The 21,065-nt window shown below is 44.4% G+C and overlaps 2 protein-coding genes across 5 annotated transcripts in view; one reads left to right on the top strand and one right to left on the bottom strand.

Annotated features, from left to right (window-relative positions):
• Positions 1-7,317: 7,317 nt before the first annotated feature.
• On the bottom strand, positions 7,318-14,267 carry LOC143441853 (uncharacterized). The gene is made up of 3 exons (XM_076932057.1): positions 14,122-14,267; positions 8,555-9,378; positions 7,318-8,370 (listed from the first exon to the last, which is right to left on the bottom strand). Exons 1-3 carry the CDS (start codon positions 14,265-14,267, stop codon positions 8,366-8,368), a joined length of 975 nt encoding a protein of 324 aa, XP_076788172.1. The 3' UTR covers positions 7,318-8,365.
• Positions 8,467-21,065, top strand: part of Ino80d (INO80 complex subunit D) — a 66,986-nt gene continuing 54,387 nt past the window's right edge. For 2 of the 4 annotated variants that reach the window (XM_034498128.2, XM_034498130.2), the window contains exons 1-2: positions 8,467-8,607; positions 17,046-17,148. The gene's annotated coding sequence lies outside the window, so the exon portion shown is untranslated. Of the gene's footprint in view, positions 8,608-8,868; positions 9,003-9,115; positions 9,264-17,045; positions 17,149-21,065 lie in introns of those variants that run through there. The other 2 variants (XM_076931803.1, XM_076931804.1) reach the window with 2 other exon arrangements.

Here is a 21,065-nt window from a genome sequence, read left to right on the forward strand (position 1 = left end):
GCCTGGTGCCCACAGAGGCCAGAGGAGGGGGTTGGAACTGGAGTTACAGTTGGTTGTTAGACACTGTGGGAGTGCTGGGAATTGAACCCAGGTCCTTTGGTGTGCTCTTAACGCTCCAGTCCTGCTCTTGAGCGTAGTGGTACTTGCCTCTGACTCCAGTATTAGTCAAGTCAAGTTGGGAGGGTTACTGTGACTTTGCAGCCTGCATGGTGTACACGGTGAGTATCAGGCTACCCAGAGCCATATTGTCTCAAAACCAGAAACAAATAAATTTTTTGTTTTGTTTTTCTTGTATTTCAAGACAGGGTTTCTCTATATAGCCCTGGCTGTCCTGGAACTCACTCTGTAGACCAGGCTGGCCTGGAACTCAGAAATCCACCTGCCTCTGCCTCCCAAGTGCTGGGATTAAAGGCGTGCGCCACCACTGCCCGGCTGTTGTTATTTTGCTATGTCTGTTTGTTTGTTTGTGTGACAAAGAGTCTCACTTTGTAGGTCAGACCACCACTGCCGGGCCTACAAATAGATAAATTTCAAGAAACAGTTCTCCCTACCTCCTCAATACAGACACAGTGGCTACCATTTGGCTCCAAGCTGGCCCAACCGCCTTCTCTGAGGTTGATGTTAACATCTTCCTGGGAAGGGCAACAGGAAGCACCTGTGTGTCTTACCAAACGGAGATGACCCATTGTTGCAACATTTGAAGGATAAATTCTGTTGGTAGTAAATTACATAATTGCTCCTAATACATTTGGAATAGACATATAACTTCTGTGGAAACAGAAATGGTTTATGATTATGGGAAGATTTACTTTATTTTCCCAGTTGAAAGTTTGGGTCCCTATCACGTGATGCTGTCTGCCATCCCCAAACCCCCAGTGATTTAAAGGAAACTTATATAACCAAAGACATTCTTCCAAAATTTTTGTTATGGTATAGGGCCATCAATAGTGGCAGGAAAACTCAGGAAAAAAGAAAAAGTTACCCTTTAAATCAAATTTCACTTGTGCCCATTTTTAAAATAAGCTATGTATGACTGGGGCTTGCTGTGGGAAAAGTGCTTTGTTTGGGGCTGGTGAGATCGCTCAATTGGGAACAGCAAGTTCTCATCTAGGAGGCACAAAACCCTGGGTCCTATCATCAGTTCTACATAAACCGGGTATGTTGGTTCATTCCTGCAATTCTATACATCAAAAGTTCAAGGCTAACCTTGGCTACAAAGACAGTTCTAGGGCCATCATGGGCTATATGAGCCTGTCTCAAAGCAAAAACAACATAAATAAAACAACACCCCTGACACCTTTGTTTTTCCTTCCCTCTCCAGCACTGACTTCTTAAACATTTCTCTGTAGACCCAAGCATTATTTTTGACTCCTAAGTAAACAATGTTTAGAATCCTCTTTCATGGACTTTAGTGTCAATCCAGTTGTGTTTAGACTTCCTTTGAAGTGCCAAACACCAGAAAGAAACAATTGAAAGAAGAGGCAGATTTATTTGGCTCACTGTTTCAGATGTTTCTAGGCCACAGAGAGGCAGAGCATCGTGGTAGATGGGTATACAGGAGGATACCTGGATGCTTGCTTACATCCAGGCAACCTGGAAGCAGGAACCTAGAAGCACAGCTGGGGACAAGATACCGTCCTCAAAGGCACACTGTCAGTGGCTCACTTCCAACTAGCACTCAATAATGCCATCAGATTATGAATGATCAGGGGTTCAATCCATCTACAAAGCCAGAGCCCTTATCATCTAATCACTTCCTGCAAGGTCACCAGTGGGAGAAAAGCCCAGTGTCTATCATAGGGTGTGGCATTTCACAGTCAGACCACAATTCCTATTTAATTTGATTTTCCACAAGAGAAGCCCTTGCATTGCTGGGTTTTGGGGTTTTCTTTCCTTTTTTTTTTTTTTTTTTTTGTTTGTTTTTGTTTTTCAACGATTCCATGCATCTTGTCAGCTCCTTCAAGTCTATGAAGTAGAGTGGCCTGAATTGCATGGACACACTACATTTTGATGACATGTTCTAGGTGGGGTGACACATCCTGATTAGTCAGCAAATTCCCAAAATTCCCATGGATGTATTTAGTGCTGCCAGCAACTCCTAACTCCTAGTGTGTGTGTGTGTGTGTGTGTGTGTGTGTGTGTGTGTGTGTGTGTGAGGGGGTGGGGGAGAAGGGGCAGCTCTGATGCTAAGGTGCTGTTTCCCAATTGGTTCTTGATTTGTCAGTAAAGAAAGCCATGGGCCAATTGCTGGGCAGAAGGTACAGGGGTGGGGGTGGGGTTGGGGGCTTCTGGGTCCCAGGAGGAAAAGGCAGATGCAAGGAAGGAGAGAGGGTTCCTGCCATGCTTTGGAGGGAGAACACAGCAACCATGTGAGGTCACAGGGGAAGCTGGGACCTTTGGCCACTACTATAGGCAGGTGGCCAGGGATGTCTGACAGGGACTAGGTGGGACTGGCCACTGAAGTTCAGGGCAGGTGGGGAGATGGAGATAATAAATTGGTGATAGCACGCTTTTCCAGGTGGGAGACACCAGCGCCCAGCAATTGTGCCAAGTAGGCAAGTTGTAAAGGAACAAACTGTGTGTCTTTTGTCCCAGGATTCAAGGGAAGCCAGGTGGGGGCTGGTATCACAGCCATCCCAGAGCAAAGGTGGTAGCTCAAAACTATATGCAACATGTGTGTGTGTGTGTGTGTGTATCTGTCTGTCTGTCTGTGTATGGGAATGCTCGTCATGCACAGGGGGGAGGGTTAAATTTAAGCTAGTAATCTTAAACTTTTCAATTCCTTGGATTTAAATCTAAGTCAAAAATGTTGACCATCTGTCTGTCTATCATCTATCTATCTATCTCTCATCTATTTATCATCTACCTACGTACCTATCTATCATCTGTCTATCTCATGTGTGTGGATGCCACACATTTCACCCTTAACAACAACACAACAGCAGTGTTTCACTTCACTCTTTTCTGACTCAGTCCAGAAGCACACCCAGACATACTATGTTAATGCCTTTTTTTTTTTTTTTTTTACAGTAGTGCTGGGTATCAAACTCTAGGCCTTGGGTATGCTGGGTAATGCTCTGCCCTGTCACCTTAAGACAGAGATGAAGGTACAACAAGGGGTAGTAGAGGACCAGGCAAATAGAAGGCTGAGTAAAACTTAGGGGCACTTTACCTGCTCCTGTGTCACTTCTTTCTTATTCTGATTAGAGAATTATTCGTCATTGCATGGCTGTGTAGGAGGCATGAGTGCTGAGGTGTATGTGTGAAGGTCAGAGGACAGGTTTGTGGAATCAGGTCTCTCCTACCACCTTTATGTGGGGGCCAGGGATTGAACCCAGGTTGCCAGGGTTGTGTAGCAAGTGTCTTTCTCTGCCGAGGCACTGCACTGTTCCTTCTTCTGGTTTTAAGTCTAAAAAAAGCCAGACATGAGGGCTAATGAATGCCTGTAATCATAACACTTGGGAGTCTGGGACTGAAGGATTGCCAGTTTCCAGGCCAGTCTGGTTTATGGAGTTAATTCCAGGCTAGTCTGAGACCCTGTCTCTCTTACTAGAGCAAAACAAAACAGAATGAAACAAAACGCAAATATTTATAAAATCATGTGACATCTAGGAGCTGCACTGCATACAGAATAAAGGTGAATGGTCTAATTTGAGCCACTGAGGTTTCCCTTTCTTCTGTACTACAATCGTTTCTGTCTTCGAGTCTTCTCCTCTGAGCTATGATCATAGTTAGTCTTCATTTTATCCGCACGAGTGGATTTACCCCATTTCCCTTACCACTAAACTCTGTGATGGGGACTCGGGAGCACACATGTCTACACTTATTAGTGGCTGTGTTCCACAACATCTCTAAATTACTTGTCTGGAACCTGGAATTTATTTTCCCATGGAAATAGTGGTTACATTCCCAGCGGGTCTACAAAAGCTTGTTTAGCCAGAAATGTCACAGAAATGAACAGTGTCACCTTTCTGCTAACCCCTGCTTATTATCCCGAGGTCTCAATGGATTTCTCTCTTTACTACAATATTCAACTAACCATCACTTTGGGGACACTTTTTTTTTCTCGGTATAAATTACAGAAAGGATTGACTATCATTGCTAATTCTACCTAAATTCAATCTTTAATACTGCTTTGAAGCTTTAATAATAATAATATAAAAAACCAAACAAAAACACCTAATGATCACTTAAGATGTGACTTCTGGTGGAGAGTTATTTTCTTAACATCAGGAGAAATAATGTCCCCCCCAGTGTGACACTGTCACATTCTCGGTCTGTAGCTTGAGAAGGGCTGCTTTCAGCGCAGCCACTGACCACCTGTTCTGGAGGGGCACCTGCTGGGCTTTGAGGAGACTTAAGACAAATAAACCAGCAACCCTCTCAGCAAGTCTCAGACTCCTTTCTTATTTAGCATAAGATCAGGTAACAGTTCTCAGGTCTGTCTGTCTACCTACCTACCTACCTACCTACCTACCTACCTACCTTCCTATCTACAGTGATGGTTTCACTAAGTACTCCTGTATATAGACCAGGCTGGCCTTGAATTTGAAGAGATCCATCAGCTTCTGCTTACCCAGTTGCTGGGATTAAAGATGTGTGACAGCTTGCCTACTTTAAACTTGTAAATTTTTCTTTACATAAATTTCACACTGAAATAATATAAAGCTATCACATGTCTGCTCTATTCAGTGCTTACCTCAGAAACAGTTTCTTGCAAGACTCAGTAACCACAATAAAACCCAAATCTTTGTTTTAGGTAGAAATACTATCAATGGCTGTTTCTAAAACAGAAAGGCTTAGAGTGAAAGCATCTACGGTCATGTTCATGTATAACTTAGGCACACACCGACCTGCCACTCATTCACCTCAGGGGTTTTGGGGTTGGCTGCCTAGCTGGGTGCAGTGGATATTGATAGGCACAGCCCCTCAACTGCAGTCATGGTGGGGAGATTGCCACACAGACCCTAAACTTAGTATGGATTCCAGGTCTCTGTGGTACACCACGGCAGTCAGCACAGGGGCTTGCCACTTTTGCTGCCCAGTCTCTGCAGTAACTCCAACTCTGCTTGATGATTCCCATCCATCCATTCAACCAACGTCTCTGTCTCTGGAACTGTCCATCCTCCTGTCTCAGCCTCTTACTTACTACTGAGAGCACAGGCATTAGCTTCCATGGCCTGTTTGGTGTGGAGTCTGCTTTTAGAAGTGTTCAAATATGCTGGATACAGTACCTCATATTGGGAGGATGATGGGGGGGGGGGGGGGAGTTAGTCCAGACCAGACATCTGGTCAACCTGTGTGTCCAGAAGAAGAGAGAGCAATGGTGGGATATGTCCATGATCCTAGCACTTCAAAGACAGGAGGTTCAGCTAAATATAGGTTGAGGCTAGCCTAGGGTACTTGAGACCCCATCTCAAGAAAGAAAACAACACAAACAACCCCAAAACAAGCTCCCATAAAAAAAAAAAAATCTTAGTAAACCCGAATAGCAATTTCTATTGTAAGTGGTTTCTTTCTTTCTTTAAAGAAAAAAAAAAAAAATTGGTGATTTTCTCAGCAACTATTTGTCAAGGATGGCTTTTTTACTTACAAATTCTAATACATTAACCACACATGAATCTTTTACTTTAAATCTACAATGTCTAAATAAGATTTTTTAAAATTAATTCTTTAGTAAGCATACAAAATAATGGGAATTATTACATTTCTATACATAAATATCACTGTTTAAAAGAGACCTTTTGAGGATGGAATATAGTTGTCATTTTCTTAATAACTTCACTATAATATTTGCAATGAAGTACTTCATTTTTACGATACTAAAACCACTAGTAGCAAAAGGTAGATCCAACAAGATGTCATGGTGCATACAATTTTAACACTTCAGAGGCTATGGCAGAAGGATTATCAATTCAAGACTACTTTGGGCCACATAGGGAGTTCAAGGCCAGCCTGGACACTTCCTCAAAAAAAGGGTGGGGAGAATATAGTGGTATATACCTTTAATTCCAGCACCCAGGAGGTAGAAGCAAGGGGATCACTGTGACCAGGCCAGCCTGGTCTACAGAGTAAGTGCCAGGACAGCCAGAGCTACATAAAGAAACTCTGTCTCACGTCCCATGCCCTCCACAAAACAAAACAAAACAAAACAAAACACCCCTAGAAAGTATTAACTTTAATGCAGCTTCAGCTCTTGAAAGGCGGCGATCACCAGCTATAAAAAGCTAAGGTACACATAAGGAAAAACATGCTGCCAGCCAACATGCTTCCACCAGTGTGCTGTAATGGACACTTACTTACTTGTTATAACCACTGTGCTTTATGTCCAAATTATGAACAAATACTGGGCTGGGTGGGGTGGTGTGACTAATGGTGGCACTTGAGAGGCAAGAGAAGGCTGAGTTCCATGCTAGCCTGAACTACACATTGAGTCCAGGGCCAGCTTGGGTTATACAGAAGACCCTTTCTCCAAACCAACAAGCAATATGTAAATATCACACAACCTCACAAGTAAGATTTCTAAGATGAGACGAACTAGTTAATTTTAATGCCTATAGTTTTTCTCATCAATGAAGGAGGAAAACTCAAATTTAATGATAAAGTTCCTCAGACAAATAGTATCTGAATTCATCTTAAAGTTTTAACTCAGAAATAGGCATTTTAAACACCAATTACTCCTAAAATGCTTTGCAATGAATTTTAAGTGAAAATTCCTTATTCTCCTGCAGCATAAAAAAGGCCTGGCCATTCCCCACTTCTAATGCCTCTACCAGCGATTCTCCACTGCAGTTCCACCAGAGCACTGTCAGGCTGCAGCAGTGCCTGGCTGCCTCCAGTGCCCAGGGCAGTTTCACTTTGATCCTGTTTATGTGCTAAAGTTTGTCCATTTTTTTTTTTTTTTTTAAAGGAGGGGATTCTGGGGCTAGACAAATGGCTGTGATTAAGAGCTGCTCTTCCAGAGGACCCAACTCCAAGTCTCAGCACCCACGTGACAGTTCACAACTGTCTGTTAACTCCACTTCCAAGGGATCCAACACTCTCACACAGACATACATGCAGGCAAAATACCAATGTACATAAAATAAAAAATAATTTTAAAAAAAGTAAATCCATGACATCCTTGTAATGTATAAAGGCTCAACAGGCTGACACCACACTGGAAGTTCTTAACATTTCAACACTAGGGGAACTCTCTCCCCCCCACCCCCCTCCCTAATTCTGTGTTCCAAGAAGCAGGCAGCAATATATGCAATGCACCAAAGACCTGAACATAAAATAATCTATGCCAACTAAAAGAAAAGAACAGACATGGAATTCTAGATATAATTCTTAGTAAATAATTTTACTTGAAAATCCAAGGCATCTTTCAATCTGTTGCTAGGTTTACAGGAGTCATCTTTCTTCTTGGGCAGATAGATTAACAGGCTTGCTGGGCTCTACTGAGAGTTTAAATACACAGTACTTCTATTTGCACCGTGAAAAATAAACAGCTGTATTTTGCCTTTCTGGGCAGTCAATAGGTTTTACTTACATTGCTTTGAGAGAAGACAAAGGCCATCTCTTTACAATTGATTCGCAAGAGCCTCAGTTCCTCAGATACCAAAACCACAAAATCTTAACTCTAACACATTAAAACACAAGTACGAATACATACAACATAAACGAGCACTAAAATAAAGACAATACAGTGACCTCTAAGTCTCTGAAGTGCCAATTTACAGACTGGCTACCAGATACAGAACTTGGACCCGTCATAGAGAAAAAAATCATTATTAGCCTGAAAAAAAAAATTAAGCTTGCGATTGTCACCCTCATGGAAAAAGTTAGCACGGAAAACAATAATATCGTAAAACCTGTGTCTTGTAAAGATTTCTTTTCCATCAGAAGGTGCAGAAACATTCCCCACCACGGAGCACATGACCTCGTTTCTGTTTCTTCCCTGCTTTTCCTCAAGTATGGACTTTTTGCAGAGATGAGAGGTAGAAATTTGTACTTTATCCGGAGCCGGTGCACTTCTCCCCTTGGCCCCTCTCTCCTTTGCCTCCAAGATGGTAGGAAAGTTGTCGTTTCGGAGGGCAGAGGAACTGCTCTGTGGTGTTATGTCCTCGCGGTGCCTGTAGTGGTGCTGTAGGAGGCTGCTGCCTCTTCTAGTGCAGGCGGGCAGCCCTGCCTTCTTGGCTGGAGAGTATATTCAGGGATTTCCCCTTAATGATCACCGACCCTGGGAGCACTTTTTAGTTTCCAAAATAAAAATATGATCCTCACCCCTCTTGTTAGACAGGAAAAGAGTCTTGCTGAAGCCCAGGGAGGGAGCAGTATCAGCCAAGCTTCCTAAGTCCACTGCCAGCGCCTCTCTGATCTGTCAGACTAGCCGAGGGAGGGGGGCGGGGGGAGGAAGGAGAAAAAAAAAAATCAAAAAAAAAAAAAAAAAAAAAAAAAAAAAACAGCTGAAAGGTAAGCAGAGGCGGCCCCAGGCCCGGCCCACATCCCCGGGCTCCCGTAGGGCGGCGGGCTGGGCCGCGCAGGCAGGGCGGGCGGCGAGCGCGCTTACGTGAGGCCGGGGATTCGCCGGCCCACGCCAGGCCGCGGGCGGAGAATGAAAGGGTGAGTGGGGCCGGCGCTGGGGTGGCGGGGGATGGGGCACCGGGGGCCTCGGGGACGCCTGCGGGCAGCGACGGCGGGGGTTCCGGCTGCGGACTGAGCGCGGCGAGCGGCGCGGCCTGCGCGGGCCGGGCCCCGGGAGTGCTGCGGAAGGGGGGCGCCCTAGGCCTCGGGCCCCGCGGCGGCCGCGCCCTGCCCCCGCGCCACAGGCCTCCCGCGCCCCTGGGGTCCCCCGGGGCCTCGGGGCGGGCGGGCGGGTTGCATCCTGCGCCGGCCCCAGGCTCTCCCGCGGGACGGAAGGCCGGGCAGCGGGGACCGGGGCGGCGGGGCCTTAGAGTGGGGACTGTGCGGCAGCACCCCGTCCCCGGGCATCGCGCTGACGGGGCCCCCGGATTCCGGTAACTGTTGGGTTTATTTATCCCCCACTCCGCGCCGCTCCGGGCGGCCTGGCCGGGGCGGGGCGGGCGGCCTGGCGGGCGTGGGGTGGAGGGGTGGCGAGGAGTCAGGTGCAGCCGCGGCCCGGAAAGTTTCCTTTTAGGCCCGAATTGGGGGCTGCCTTCTCTCCGGGGAGCCCCGGTCCTAGCGCCCGGGACCCCCGAGGGCGTGGGGGAGAGCACTCGGCTGGCTCGAAACTCTTTGCCAGTTCCTGTCCGTTCAAGGTACTCCGCCCCTGCACCCCTCGCCCGCGCCCCACCCCACTCCCCGCGATCCCCGACGGGGCTGCCAACTCCAGCCCATTCCCCAAGAGCTCCGGGGCCCGGGGAGAAGCCTTCTCTTCCGGTTTGGAAAAGTTTTCAAGGGATTTTTCTTAGCTTTATTAGTTAGTGACTGGGCTTTCGGGGGTGGGAAAGGGAGGAGGTAAATTCAGGTGCTGTTTCTATCGCAAAGTCTGTGTCCATCGGCCTCCCCTCCTTTTTTTTTTTTTTTTAAAGTCCGGTACCCCACCAAAGAGCCGTGGGGGTGATACTTGTGCATTTATTACCCCCACTTTTTCTCCCGGACTCCTTTGGGTTCTCAGTCTCCCTCTCTGGACAGCTCCGGCCGGAAGGTAGTAAGTAGAGAGCAGAGAGCAAACTGTCAGGGAGAGGGGCAGGACCAGGCAGGCTTCTGGAGCAGTCCCCTGCCCTCAATTGTAGGACTTTACCCCTCTTAGCTGGTCACTTGTCCGGTTAGAACCGACTCAGAAACTGAAGCCACGGAGGCGACCTCGGCTGACAGGCGGCGCAGAGCATTCAAAATTGAGAGGAAGGAACTGGAGGGCTGGGCGGCTTGTGAAGTAGTAAGGTCTACCTGCAGTTTAAGGAGCAATGACTGATTTGTTCGGATACTATTTAGATGTATGTGATGTCCTTAGGTGTCACTCTAGAATAGAAACCATGGGGTTTTATGGAAACTTAAAGTTATTATTGCTACGGCTGGGGGGGGGGGTGTATGTGGGGGGAGCCCCGTGAACTGAACATAGTTTGGCTTTGGCCTACCCTGTAAACGAACTCGATTTTTTGGTTCTGTTTTGGTGCCTTCAGCTCTGAAACTTTTTTTTCTCTTCTTTTTCTTTCGTGTAGTAAACTTAAAGTTTCCAAATCAAGGATTTCTTTCTTTTCAAGGATAGGCTGTTTCTCGAGGCTACAACTGACCACCTGGGTGTTATTTTATGTTGAAATTGCAATGTGGCCCTGCCACCCCCCGGCTGCAGTGTGGATATGTGTGGAGAGTTCATTTGACTTCTTTTATTAGTTCTTTTTTTTTTCCCCCCACACTTCTCTCAGAGCTTGGGGCTGTGTGTGTGTGTGTGTGTGTGTGTGTGTGTGTGTGTGTGTGTGCATGCATGCGTGCGCGCGCCGGTGCTCATGTGCCCTGCTTGGTTGCAGGTTGGAGGTTGCTGGCAGAGGTGGTACAGTCTACAGAACAGTTAGTGAAAAGCTGCCTGTCAGTTGCAGAGCAACCGGGTAATCCATGACTTGGTCAGCACTGGCTTCTGTCAGGCATCACACGGAGGCGCCTTACATGATTCTTGCCCAGGCCCCCTTGCTTTTTTGTCTGGCTAAAATAGAGCTCTGTTTTTAGGTATCCAGTCATTTAGAATTGTGCCTAAGAAAAAAAGTCTTGATATTTGAAGATGGTGTGGATTTGTTATCAAAATGCAAATTACTTATAATTGTTGTTTTTATCATTATTGATTAATTGAAATTGCTTATTGACCGGAGTGTTTTCATGTATGTGTGTAGCAAAAAACCATTATTTCTGGTATCACTGGCCCTTATTCTTATAGCAAACTACATAGAAGAAATATTCTGAGTTCCCTTTCCCAGCATATTTAAAAGTTGAAAGAAATCTTGCTATTTTGTAATATGTTTAATGCTTATCATGAGCTTCATATTCTTAGTGTTTCAAAAGTTGTATATGTAAAAAACTGAAAGTTTTAGGATATTTTCTCCCATCCTGTCCCCAGCCTTTTAATTCTATGCCATAATACACTTGTGGGCTATTTTGTTCCTGAAGAAATGGTAGATTTGATATTTTAAAATTTAATTTCAAATTAATAAGAGAATTTATGAGAACATACTGAATTAGTTTTAAATTGAAAGAGAATGTCTTTCTCACTATGAGTTGTTTTGTTTAAAAAGTAGATGTTTAGCCTGGTAGTGGTGGCACACGTCTATAATCCCAGCATTCAGGAGGCAGAGGCAGAGGCAGAGGCAGAAGCAGAGGCAGAAGCAGAGGCAGAGGCAGAAGCAGAGGCAGAAGCAGGTGGATCTCAGAGTTTGAGGCCAGCTGCTCAACAGAGAGAGAGAGAGAGAGAGAGAGAGAGAGAGAGAGAGAGAGAGAGAGAGAGAGAGAGTTACAAGGCAGCTAGGACTAAACAGAGCAATCCTGTCTCAAAATAAAAATAATAATAATAAATAAATAAAAAGGAAAAGGAAACGAAAAAGTAGATGTTTAATTTATAAGTCTGAAATAATCAACTTTTCTCTGAAAAATTTTATAAACAAATTTGTGTGTCCTATCTCCACTGGTTTTTTTCTAGAAAATTATATTGCTTCTATTTTAAAATTTGTATTTATTTATTTTTGTGTGTGTGTGTATGGGTGGTATTTTGCCTGCTGGTACTTAGGTATGTCAGTGCACCATGTGGTTGTTTTGCCTGAGAAGGCCAGAAGAGGGTGTCAGATCCTCCGGAACTGGAGCTCCAGATGGTTTGAGCAGCCATAAGGGTGCTGGGACTGAACCCTGGGTCCTCTGACGAGCAACAAATGCTCTTCTGGCTCCTATTGCTGCTAATCTGAAAGCATTGAACATTTTAGTTTAGATAGACTTAAACAATCTGAAGTCTTAGCACATAAATGTATCAGTTCAAGCAAATGCTTCAAATTCATCCTTCCTTAAGATCTAGGCTCAGCTCTGAGGTCTGCAGCAGGATTTTAGATACCGGAAACTCTGGCCATCTGCATCTGAAATCAGCTTCTTTCCACACCTGGTAACTTGTGAGGCAGTAGGTGAGACTGGCTGGGGGCTGCACTGGATAGAATCTAGGGTGAATACTGCTCTGTCCTCAAAACGCAGCCGCTTCCTCCTGCATCAGCTGTGGTCTATCCCAGAGGCCTCTGTGTAGAGGCTGACTTTAGACAGTGCTCCTGGCCAATTTGAGATTAGGGAGAAATTTAAAATGTTAGGCCTCCTGCTTTTTCTTCCCTGATTCAAGGTGACAGACTGCTTGGTTCTAATTGTTTTGCATATATGTGACTTTTATTTATTTATTCATTTATTTATCTAGTTAGTTATGAGAAAGGGTCTATTTTGGAGACAGGGTCCTACAGCCTGTAATTCCTCCAGTTGGGCTAGCCTTTGATTTACAGTGGTCTTCCCACTTGTGCCTTCTGAGTGCTGGCCTTATGGATGAGTACTACAATTCTCAGCTGGGATTTTTACTCTTAAAGCTAATTCTTAGCCAGGGATGGCAGTGGATGCTGTAATCAGGGGCTAGAGAAGTGGAGACCAGAGGATCTCAAAGTCAAGGCCAGCCTGGCTATATGATTGAATGACCCTGCTACCCCCTTTCCCTCCCCAAATCCCACTGAGGAAAACCTATAACTCTTTTGGTGAACTCTTGCTGTCAGTGGTTGTACATGGTTGGACAGGGCTTTGGGCCTGCCTCTGATCCCTTTTCCTCTTAATCTTTGGTTTCTTTATCTGGAAATGAAAATAAAATCCTTTGCTATAGGATTAGTGTTTTTTCTAACCCACCTACATTCTGTAGTAATACCATCTAAGTAACGCCTTGTTTGTTTGTTATTTTTCTTACTAAAATACATACGATAGTGTATTTGGAGAACTGACCTATCCATCCCACCCAGGATGATAACATTTTAGTGCCTTTCTATTTTTGTCCGAGTGTGTGCATGCAGCACAAGCTTAGAAACTGAAGGAAGGTAGGAGTCGTGTGCTTTCAGATGGTTAAAAGTTTGGGCTTTACAATTAAAGTGGTCTTTCATCTCAGTGATGGGACACCTTATACTTAATCTTTTAAAACTGTTGCTGTATTTTATTTGTGTGCGTGTGTGTCTGTGTATGCCACAGCATGTATGTGGAGGTCAGAGGACAACTGGTGGGAGTCAAGTTTCTGATTCCACCAAATGGGTCCCACGAATTGAACTCAGGTTGTCAGGTTGACAGAAAGCACATTTATCCACTGAACCATCTTGGCAGCCCCTAAAACTAACCTTGCCATTCAAAATAAAAATCTTAAAAAATTTCTTTTGCTCACTGTGGTGGCACATATCTTTAGTTCCTGAGTAGGAAGCAGGGGCAGGAGGATCTTGGTGAACTTGAAGCCAGCCTGGTTTACTACATAGTGAGTTCTAGAGTGTAATAGGGAGACCTTATCTAAAATAATAATACTAATACTTATAGTTTATATTTATGGCTAATTTACAATAAGTTATTATTATCACTATTTTAGGAGGCAGGCTGGAGAGATGGCTCAGCAGTTAAGAGCATCTGCTGCTCCTCTAGGGAGCTAACCTCTGGTTCCCAGCACTCACAGTGGTGGCTCACCAGCTGCTGAGACTTTAGCTCCAGAGATCTGAAGCCCTCTGTGGACTGGAGCACCAGCGCTCACAGACACACACCCACACACGGTCCAGTCTTGTTCACACAGCACAAATAACGAAGTCAGGCGCAGGACAGGTGGATCCGAGTGGGAGCTGCTCTCCCAGAAGACCCAAGTTCTGTTCGCAGTTCCTGCCTTCCCAGCTCACGACTGCAACTCTAGATCCTGAGGATCAGACACTACCCTCAAGTGCACAAACCCAAACTCAGATCCACACATACGCTCATGATTTGAAATAAAAAGCTATTGATTTTATATATTAATCTTAGCTTCAAGTTAGGACCAGTAGCTCAGGTCTGTTGTCTCAGAACTTGGGGGGCTGTGGCAGAAGTGTGGAGAGTTCGGTGCCAGCCTGAGCTGTCCAGTGAGTTCAGGCCGGCCTGGGCCAGGGTGAGACTTGTCTGTCTTACCTGTCCTGTAGCACGGCTGTGGAAATGAGGCTCTGCACGTTCAGAATGGCGAGTTTGCTTAGCTCGCCATTATTTATTTTCTGTTTCCTTTTTTGGTAGCACCAAGTTTTGAACCCAGGGCCTTTTGAGTGCTTTGAACTTGACATCTTCTGCTCCTGTGCCCCTTAAGAATAGAGTTACTTTTGTGGCTTTGAAGGCCTGGGTAGTTCGTGGCCATGGTAAGCTGACTCTGGAGTGGCCTGAGAAGGTGACAGGAGTCATTAAAGCAGGTGTTTATTCCTCTAGCAGATCAGCTGACTTTACCAGTCCCTAGCCTGACAATAATAATAATAATAATAATAATAATAATAATAATAATAATAATAATAAATAATAATAATAATATCCAAGAAACCATTTTTACTTGTTTTGGTTTAAAAAGAGAGTCTCTAGAAGTAAATATGACACTGAACCTCTGAACCTGCAGAGTGGAGATTGTAGGCTTGTAATGTTACTTATGGGTCACGGGTTAAGGTTTGAAACCCGGGCTTCTAGCTGTATCTCTAGGTAGCTCCCTCTAACTCTTCCCCTCCCCTGGCTCCACCCTAGTCTGGTGGGGAAGAAAACTGAGTGTATTTACAACCTGGAATGATAAGGAGTGGGTTAACCTGGAGGCTTTTTCTACTCTGGCTGGGGAGGCCTTTCTACACGGGTTTGCATGGGCCCTTCTGCCCTAAGCAAATGGGAGGCGTTAGGTATTTCAGGGGGTGGGACCTGCAACTATGAAGAAGTGCCTAGGGACAATAAATAGTGTGTTCTGTGTTGCAAATTGTGGTTCTGTGTGGCCTTGGAGCAGGGGAATGTGGAGTTGGAGTTGGAGTGCAGACTCGGTTCTCTGCTGGTAAGGAAAATGGGTTTCTGCTAATCTTGAAAGTGACCCGGAAGGTCTTTGGCCAAATACATTTACTTAAAGTAGAGCGGATGGGAGTTGTACTTGTATAGCGTAGGTAGAGTAAAGGAGGGCAGGACTGGATGGCCACTGAGGCATCTTCAGGACACGGCGAAGAGGGTTGGAACTAAGGTGGCTGAGAGCCGGAGAGCAGGAGGTGGCAGAGGCCGGTTAGGGTGTCAGCTGGCCTCAGTGTGGCTGGGTGGGAGGCCTGCTCTGAGGGCAGCTGAAGTGGAAGGAAGAGCTAGATCTCATGTAGTGAATCTCAGGAAGTGACAGTGGGTTCGTGGACATGATGGTCTGGACATTGGCTTGGAATCTGGAGTCAGATACAAATGAAAAGTGAGAATAACTCCCTAGAAATGTCTTGTGTGACTTAGACTTCTGCGTGTATAACTTTGTGAGTTTATAGATGAAACAGATCATAAAGTAACTTGGTCGTGAATGTTTATTTAGAAATTTCAACTTGCTGCTGACCTGAAAATATTAAATTTTGTGAGAAATTTTACATTCTGAAAACTTGGAAGGTCTTGAAGGTAGGGCTAGATTTCAATTTTTAATTTCTTTGTGTGTTTGTGTGTGTTGAGAGAGGGTTCATGCGTCTGGGTGGTCTTGAACTTGTAGCCAGCTTCCCACCCAGCTTCTGTTTTGTTTTTGTTGTTGTTATTTTTTTTTTTCTTCTTTTTTTGAGACAGTATCTTACACTAGTTCAAGCTGGCCTGAGTGAATTCACAGACTCAAAGTCACAACAATCCTCCTGCCTCAACCTCCTTAGTGATGAAAGTACAGGAATGAGGAGCTACCACACCTGTGAGGTCTGCTTTTTTTTTTTTTTTTTAATTCAGTAACTTGCTGAAACTTGTTTGAGTTGGAGCCTTTAGAAGAGCTGCGTTTGCCGAAGTCTGCCTGTGGTCCACTTCTGCCCCACCTTAGGTCTCTCATCACGTGCCGCTCGCTTGCCATAAAGTGAAGTTAAAGGAAGCTTGGCAGCGTTGCAGCTGAGTGTGGAGGCAAGGGATGGGAGGCCAGGCCAAGAGAAAGTGGTCCAGGGTGTCAGACACTCTGGAGGACTCATGGAGGAGAAAGGAAAAGTAGATGGATTCAGGACCTCAAGAGCCTCTGGCTTCCGAGTCTTAGAACAAAAGAATCTGAGTTTAGCCACAACTTAATTTTTCTCCTCAGTGGTCTTGCAGTGCAGGATTTCTGCAACAGTTGTGCCATGGGCAGGGATTCAGGAAGCATTTGTTATAAAGAATTATTAACTGGAGCTGATGACTGTTCTAACCAAATTAGTTGTGTGTGCGCGTTCGTGTGCGTGCACGCTTGCATGTGCACGTGCTCGCATGCATGGGAATTACTAGAGAATCTAGTCTGGGCTGTGTGTGCTAGTGAAGAAGTGATGCCCCAGTACCAAACATGTTTACAATAGTTTTGTTGTTGGTTTTTTTTTTTTTTTTCTTTTGCATTTTGAGACAGGGTCTCACTATGTAGCCCTGGCTGTCCTGGAACTTACTATGTAGACCAGGCTGGCCTACACAGAAGTGCACCTGCTTCTGCTTCTCAAGTACTGGGGTTAAAGGCATGTGTCACCAAGCCTGGCTTCTGCAGGTGTTTTCTTTCAGAAGAAAATCAATACCTAAGTGCTCTTTACAAAGCTAGAAACATTTTTCAGATGTAGATTTTAAATGTGGAACACAGGAGAAACTTCTCAGTGCATTCTGTAACTCCAGCCCCAAAGAGGTAGGAGGGCGGGAGTTAGGGAGAATTACACTGTACCATTAGGAAACCGCTAGCAGCTGGGAGAGCACATTTTAGCCCTGTAGATTGGAGATGAAAATGATAATACTAATAAACTACTACTTACTGCTTCTAATAGTAGCTAATGTTAAGTGATTACTATGTGCTGGGTACCATGCTAAACACGTGTTCTTGAACTACCTAATTTAATTCTGCTAAGCAACTCAATGAGGTACATACAGTTATCTTCCCTTTACAGATGAGAAAATTGACCAGATTGAGCCCCATCCCTGATTCCTCCCAGAGGCAATGAGTGATCTCTCCGCTGCATAAACTACCCGTAACCCTTTCAAATAAATCAGGTAAGGGCATTTAATTAATTTAAATTCATATTGTGAATTTATTTGCACACCAATCTTTTGAGGAGTCTTGGGCACATAACAGGTATTTGATAAGTATTTATTTTTTATTATTTTGGCATGCGTTTGATCATGACTTCACATTTTTGGAATGGGCAGGTTACTCTTTTAGTTGTTGATATATTTTCATCTTCAGTTAAATTTTATTACATTTTACATTAATGTAAGAGTGTTTCGGTTTAAGAATTAGTATAGTCTATTTAGCTACTTTATTTTTTTTCTAGACTAAATTACACTCAAATTCACTTTAAAAAGACCAAGTAAAAGACAATCTATAGTTTAAAGTCTGTAAGTAGGAGACTGTAACTTTAGCAGTGGTCACTCTTGGATAATATTGTTGTCATCTGCATAGAATTTTTTAGAAAACACACATCCCAAGAGTTTACATTCATTCTAAGGTAAGAGAATAGCTGTGTGTTGTTAGGTCAGGGCTTTAAAGGTGGTAGACTGTAAAGTGACAGTGGCAGTTAGAGATGCTGCGGTTGTGCTGTGAGCAGTTGTGACGGGGAGAGGCTCCACACAGAGGGGACACAGTGGCCCGAAGACAGTAGTGCTCAGCTCTTGTCACAGTGGTTTGTGGTGCTTTCCCTAAAAGGTTGCCCTCCTCCTCATGGCCAGTGCCTGCTTTCCTCCGTGTTGCCAAGAGAGAAACTCTAACAGTGAGTTATTTTACAATTAATTTTAGAATATAGCTTCAAGAAGGACTTTAGGTTGTTTTGAGATGGTCTTACATATAGTCCTGGCTGGCCAGGAACTCTGGAGTGTTGACTTTGAACTTGATTGCCTTTGTTTGAACTTGGGACCCTCCTGCCTCGGCTTTCTGTGCACTGGGATCAAAAGTGTGTGCTACCATGTCTGCTCCTGTCCCCAGCCTTCTTAGTATGTGGGTTTTTTTTTGTTGTTGTTGTTCTGTTTTTTTTTTTTTTTTTTTTTTTTTTTTTTTTTGCCTTGTATTAAACAGTAGAGCTTAGGTTTAGCTTTTTGCCATCATGAATTAGAAAATCTAATAGCATTTATCCCCCAACCCCTCTTGTGACGCAGGAACCCCTCTTGTGATGTTGAACTCAGGGCTCTGAATAACTCAAGCAAACCAATGTCAAAAAGTTTGACCCTTCCAGTTTACACAGCTTTCTCTTTGTATTTGACAATAGCTGTAAGAAATCATGCAGACTTTGTGAAGTACCAGTTTAGTGTTTTTAAGAATTATTTAAGGCCCAGGAGTATAGGTCAACATTACTATCTTGGCCTAGCATAGATGAGGTCCTGGACTCAAATCTCAGATACAAAGAGGGGCTATTTAATAATTGCAGTACATGTTACACACGTTGAGTAAACAACATGGAATTAAGAGTTACTGTTTGTGGGCTGAAGAGATGGCTCAGCAGGTAAAGGTATTTGCTGCCAAGCCTGAAGACCTGGGTAGTTTGACCCCTGGGATCCACATGTTGGAAGGAGAGATTAGACTTCTGAACATTGTCCTCTGACTCTAAAATGCATGCTGTGGCACACACACACACCCCTCCCCCAAAATGTGGTGAAAATTAAAATTATTATTTGTTTAGATTCTATTTAGATTAAGTTTCTAGTAAGAGTCTGTATTGGGTCTGGAAAGATGACCTAGGAAGTACAAACCTGACCTGAGTTCAGGCTCCTGGAACCCATGTTAAATACAGACACAGCATGCATCTGTAATCCAAGTTCTCTAAGGTGAGATGGGAGGTGAAGATGGGACTCTCCTGGCAGCTTGCTGGTCAGCTGCCCTGGAGCAGGAAGTGCCCCGGAGGGTGAGGACTGCTGCCAGACCTGTCCTCTGATCTCCATATTCATGCTGTGATGCAGGTGCTACGGTACGTGTGCATCCTCACACACAAATATATACACATATGTACACAGAGCTACAGAAATAGTTTATAGAAATCTGTGTACTCAGTATGCACTAATTAATTAGGATCTGATAATGCTCAAGAAATGGTTGGCCCTGTGGAGCTTTTTGTTTCCTAGGAAGGAAGGTGGCAGGATGGCTGGTCTACAAACAGAATGTGGTGGAAGCCTAAGTTAATCACACCAGAGTACCTCAGAAGAGCAGAGATAGACTCAACTGTAGGCAGCGTGTGAGGTGACTACTGAAGGTTTTGTTTTTTTATGTTTGAGACAGTCTCACTATGTAGTCCTCTCTGGCCTAGAAGTCCTAATGTAGACCAGGCTGGCCTTGAACTCACAGAAATCCTTTTGCCTTTGCCTCCTGAGTGCTAACAATAAAGGCATGTTATACCATGTCTAGTGCCTGAATTGTATTTTTAAAGATGGGCTAGTGGGACCGCAGAGATGGCTTAGCAGGTAGGAGCATGTAGTCATGTTCTGGTAGAGGAGCAAGTGTGGTTTTCAATATGATGTTGGGTAGCTCACACCTGCCTCTATACTCCAGCTACACCAGCTCTGATGCCTTTGTCTCCACAGACACTGGTACTCACATGCAAAGCGTAATTTTTAAAAAGTTGGATGAGAGCTGACCAGAGAAAAGGGCACCACATAGAAGTGAATGGAGAGACCTGGTCTATTATTCTGGACAGATGAAGCTGTCTCTTCTGGGTCTTGGTGAGAGCACAGGGGCCCTGGGTGTCAGAGTTGTAACAGCCCATGTCTCATGTGTGGGTTATAATCCTCTAAAGGGAGAAGGCATGCCTCTTACTGTTGCAGCCACCATAGCTACTGGAGAAGTGGTCTTTTTATGAGGGCTTAGTAAGTCAGTTCTTGCCATTGAGTCTAAAAGCATGAGTATTTCTTTAATAATATGTTCATTATTTAAAATTAGAAAATAGGGGCTAAAGCCTGGCTAAATAGCTAAGAGGAGAAGGCACTTGCTGCTAAGCCTCATAAACTGAGTTTAATTCCCAGAACCTACATAGAGGGTGGAAGAAGAGAACTGGCTTACAAGGAGTCCTCTGACACATGAAATTTTAGTATCCACATTCATAAACACACACACACACACACACACACACACACACACACACACACACACACAGAGACAGAGACAGTGAGAGACACAGAGAGACACACACAGAAACATACACAAAGAGACATAGAGATAGACACATACACATATACAGACACACATACATACATAGATACACACACACAGGGTTGGGGGGCATGATGTCACACACTGAGGCACTTGGGAAGTAGACATAGGAGGATCAGAAGTTCAAGATCATCCTTGGTTACATAGAGACTTCCAGGCCAGATTGGGCTGTGATCTTCTCTTTAGAAGTAAAGGAAAACAAAACAAGATAACATTAGAAAATAGATATTTATTTAAAAGTAATTGTGTTGTAAACAAATTGCATGATAAATACTTTATTTTTTTGATTGTTATTGTGGAGTATTAAAATTTTTTTAAGTACATTTGTTTGTGTGTGTGGTCCTGGGGATTGAGTGAAGTCAGGTTTGGCAGCAGCAAGTACTTTTATCTGCTGAGCCAACTCACTGTTCCTATTAAAGTGTATTTTACTACACAGAGTATTTTTTTAAGTGGGACCTTACTGTAGCCGCCCGCGGCCACAAGTCAACTGGATTCACCTGAAAGGGGGGCTGGGAATGAAAGGGGAAGGAGGGCGAGAAGAGATGAGGCCAAGACAAAGTTCTCTGATCAAGGCCCCAAGCTTTAATGTTCAGCTCTCAATTTAAAGGGGAAGACCCAACCCACAACCCCTCCTGGTTTCAGATGGGTGGGATAATCCATAGTCAGTTCCAGGTCATGGCCGGAGATGTCTCAAGGCAAGCCCAGAGGCAGTTTTGCTGTGTTCCGGGCAGCCAAGGTGGGTAACTCCACCTAGGTCACTTGACCTTGCTATGGCAAC

Source organism: Arvicanthis niloticus, chromosome 3 (genome assembly GCF_011762505.2).
Source record: "Arvicanthis niloticus isolate mArvNil1 chromosome 3, mArvNil1.pat.X, whole genome shotgun sequence".
NCBI classification, from domain to species: Eukaryota; Metazoa; Chordata; class Mammalia; order Rodentia; family Muridae; genus Arvicanthis; species Arvicanthis niloticus.

Coding starts and splice junctions, on each gene's coding strand:
- LOC143441853 (XM_076932057.1), bottom strand. CDS start 14,267: ATGTCAAGTTCAAAGCACTCAAAAGGCCCTGGGTTCAAAACTTGGTGC. Junction 9,379..14,121: donor ACAGCCGTGCTACAGGACAG/GTAAGACAGACA, acceptor CCAAACCGGAAG/AGAAGGCTTCTCCCCGGGCC.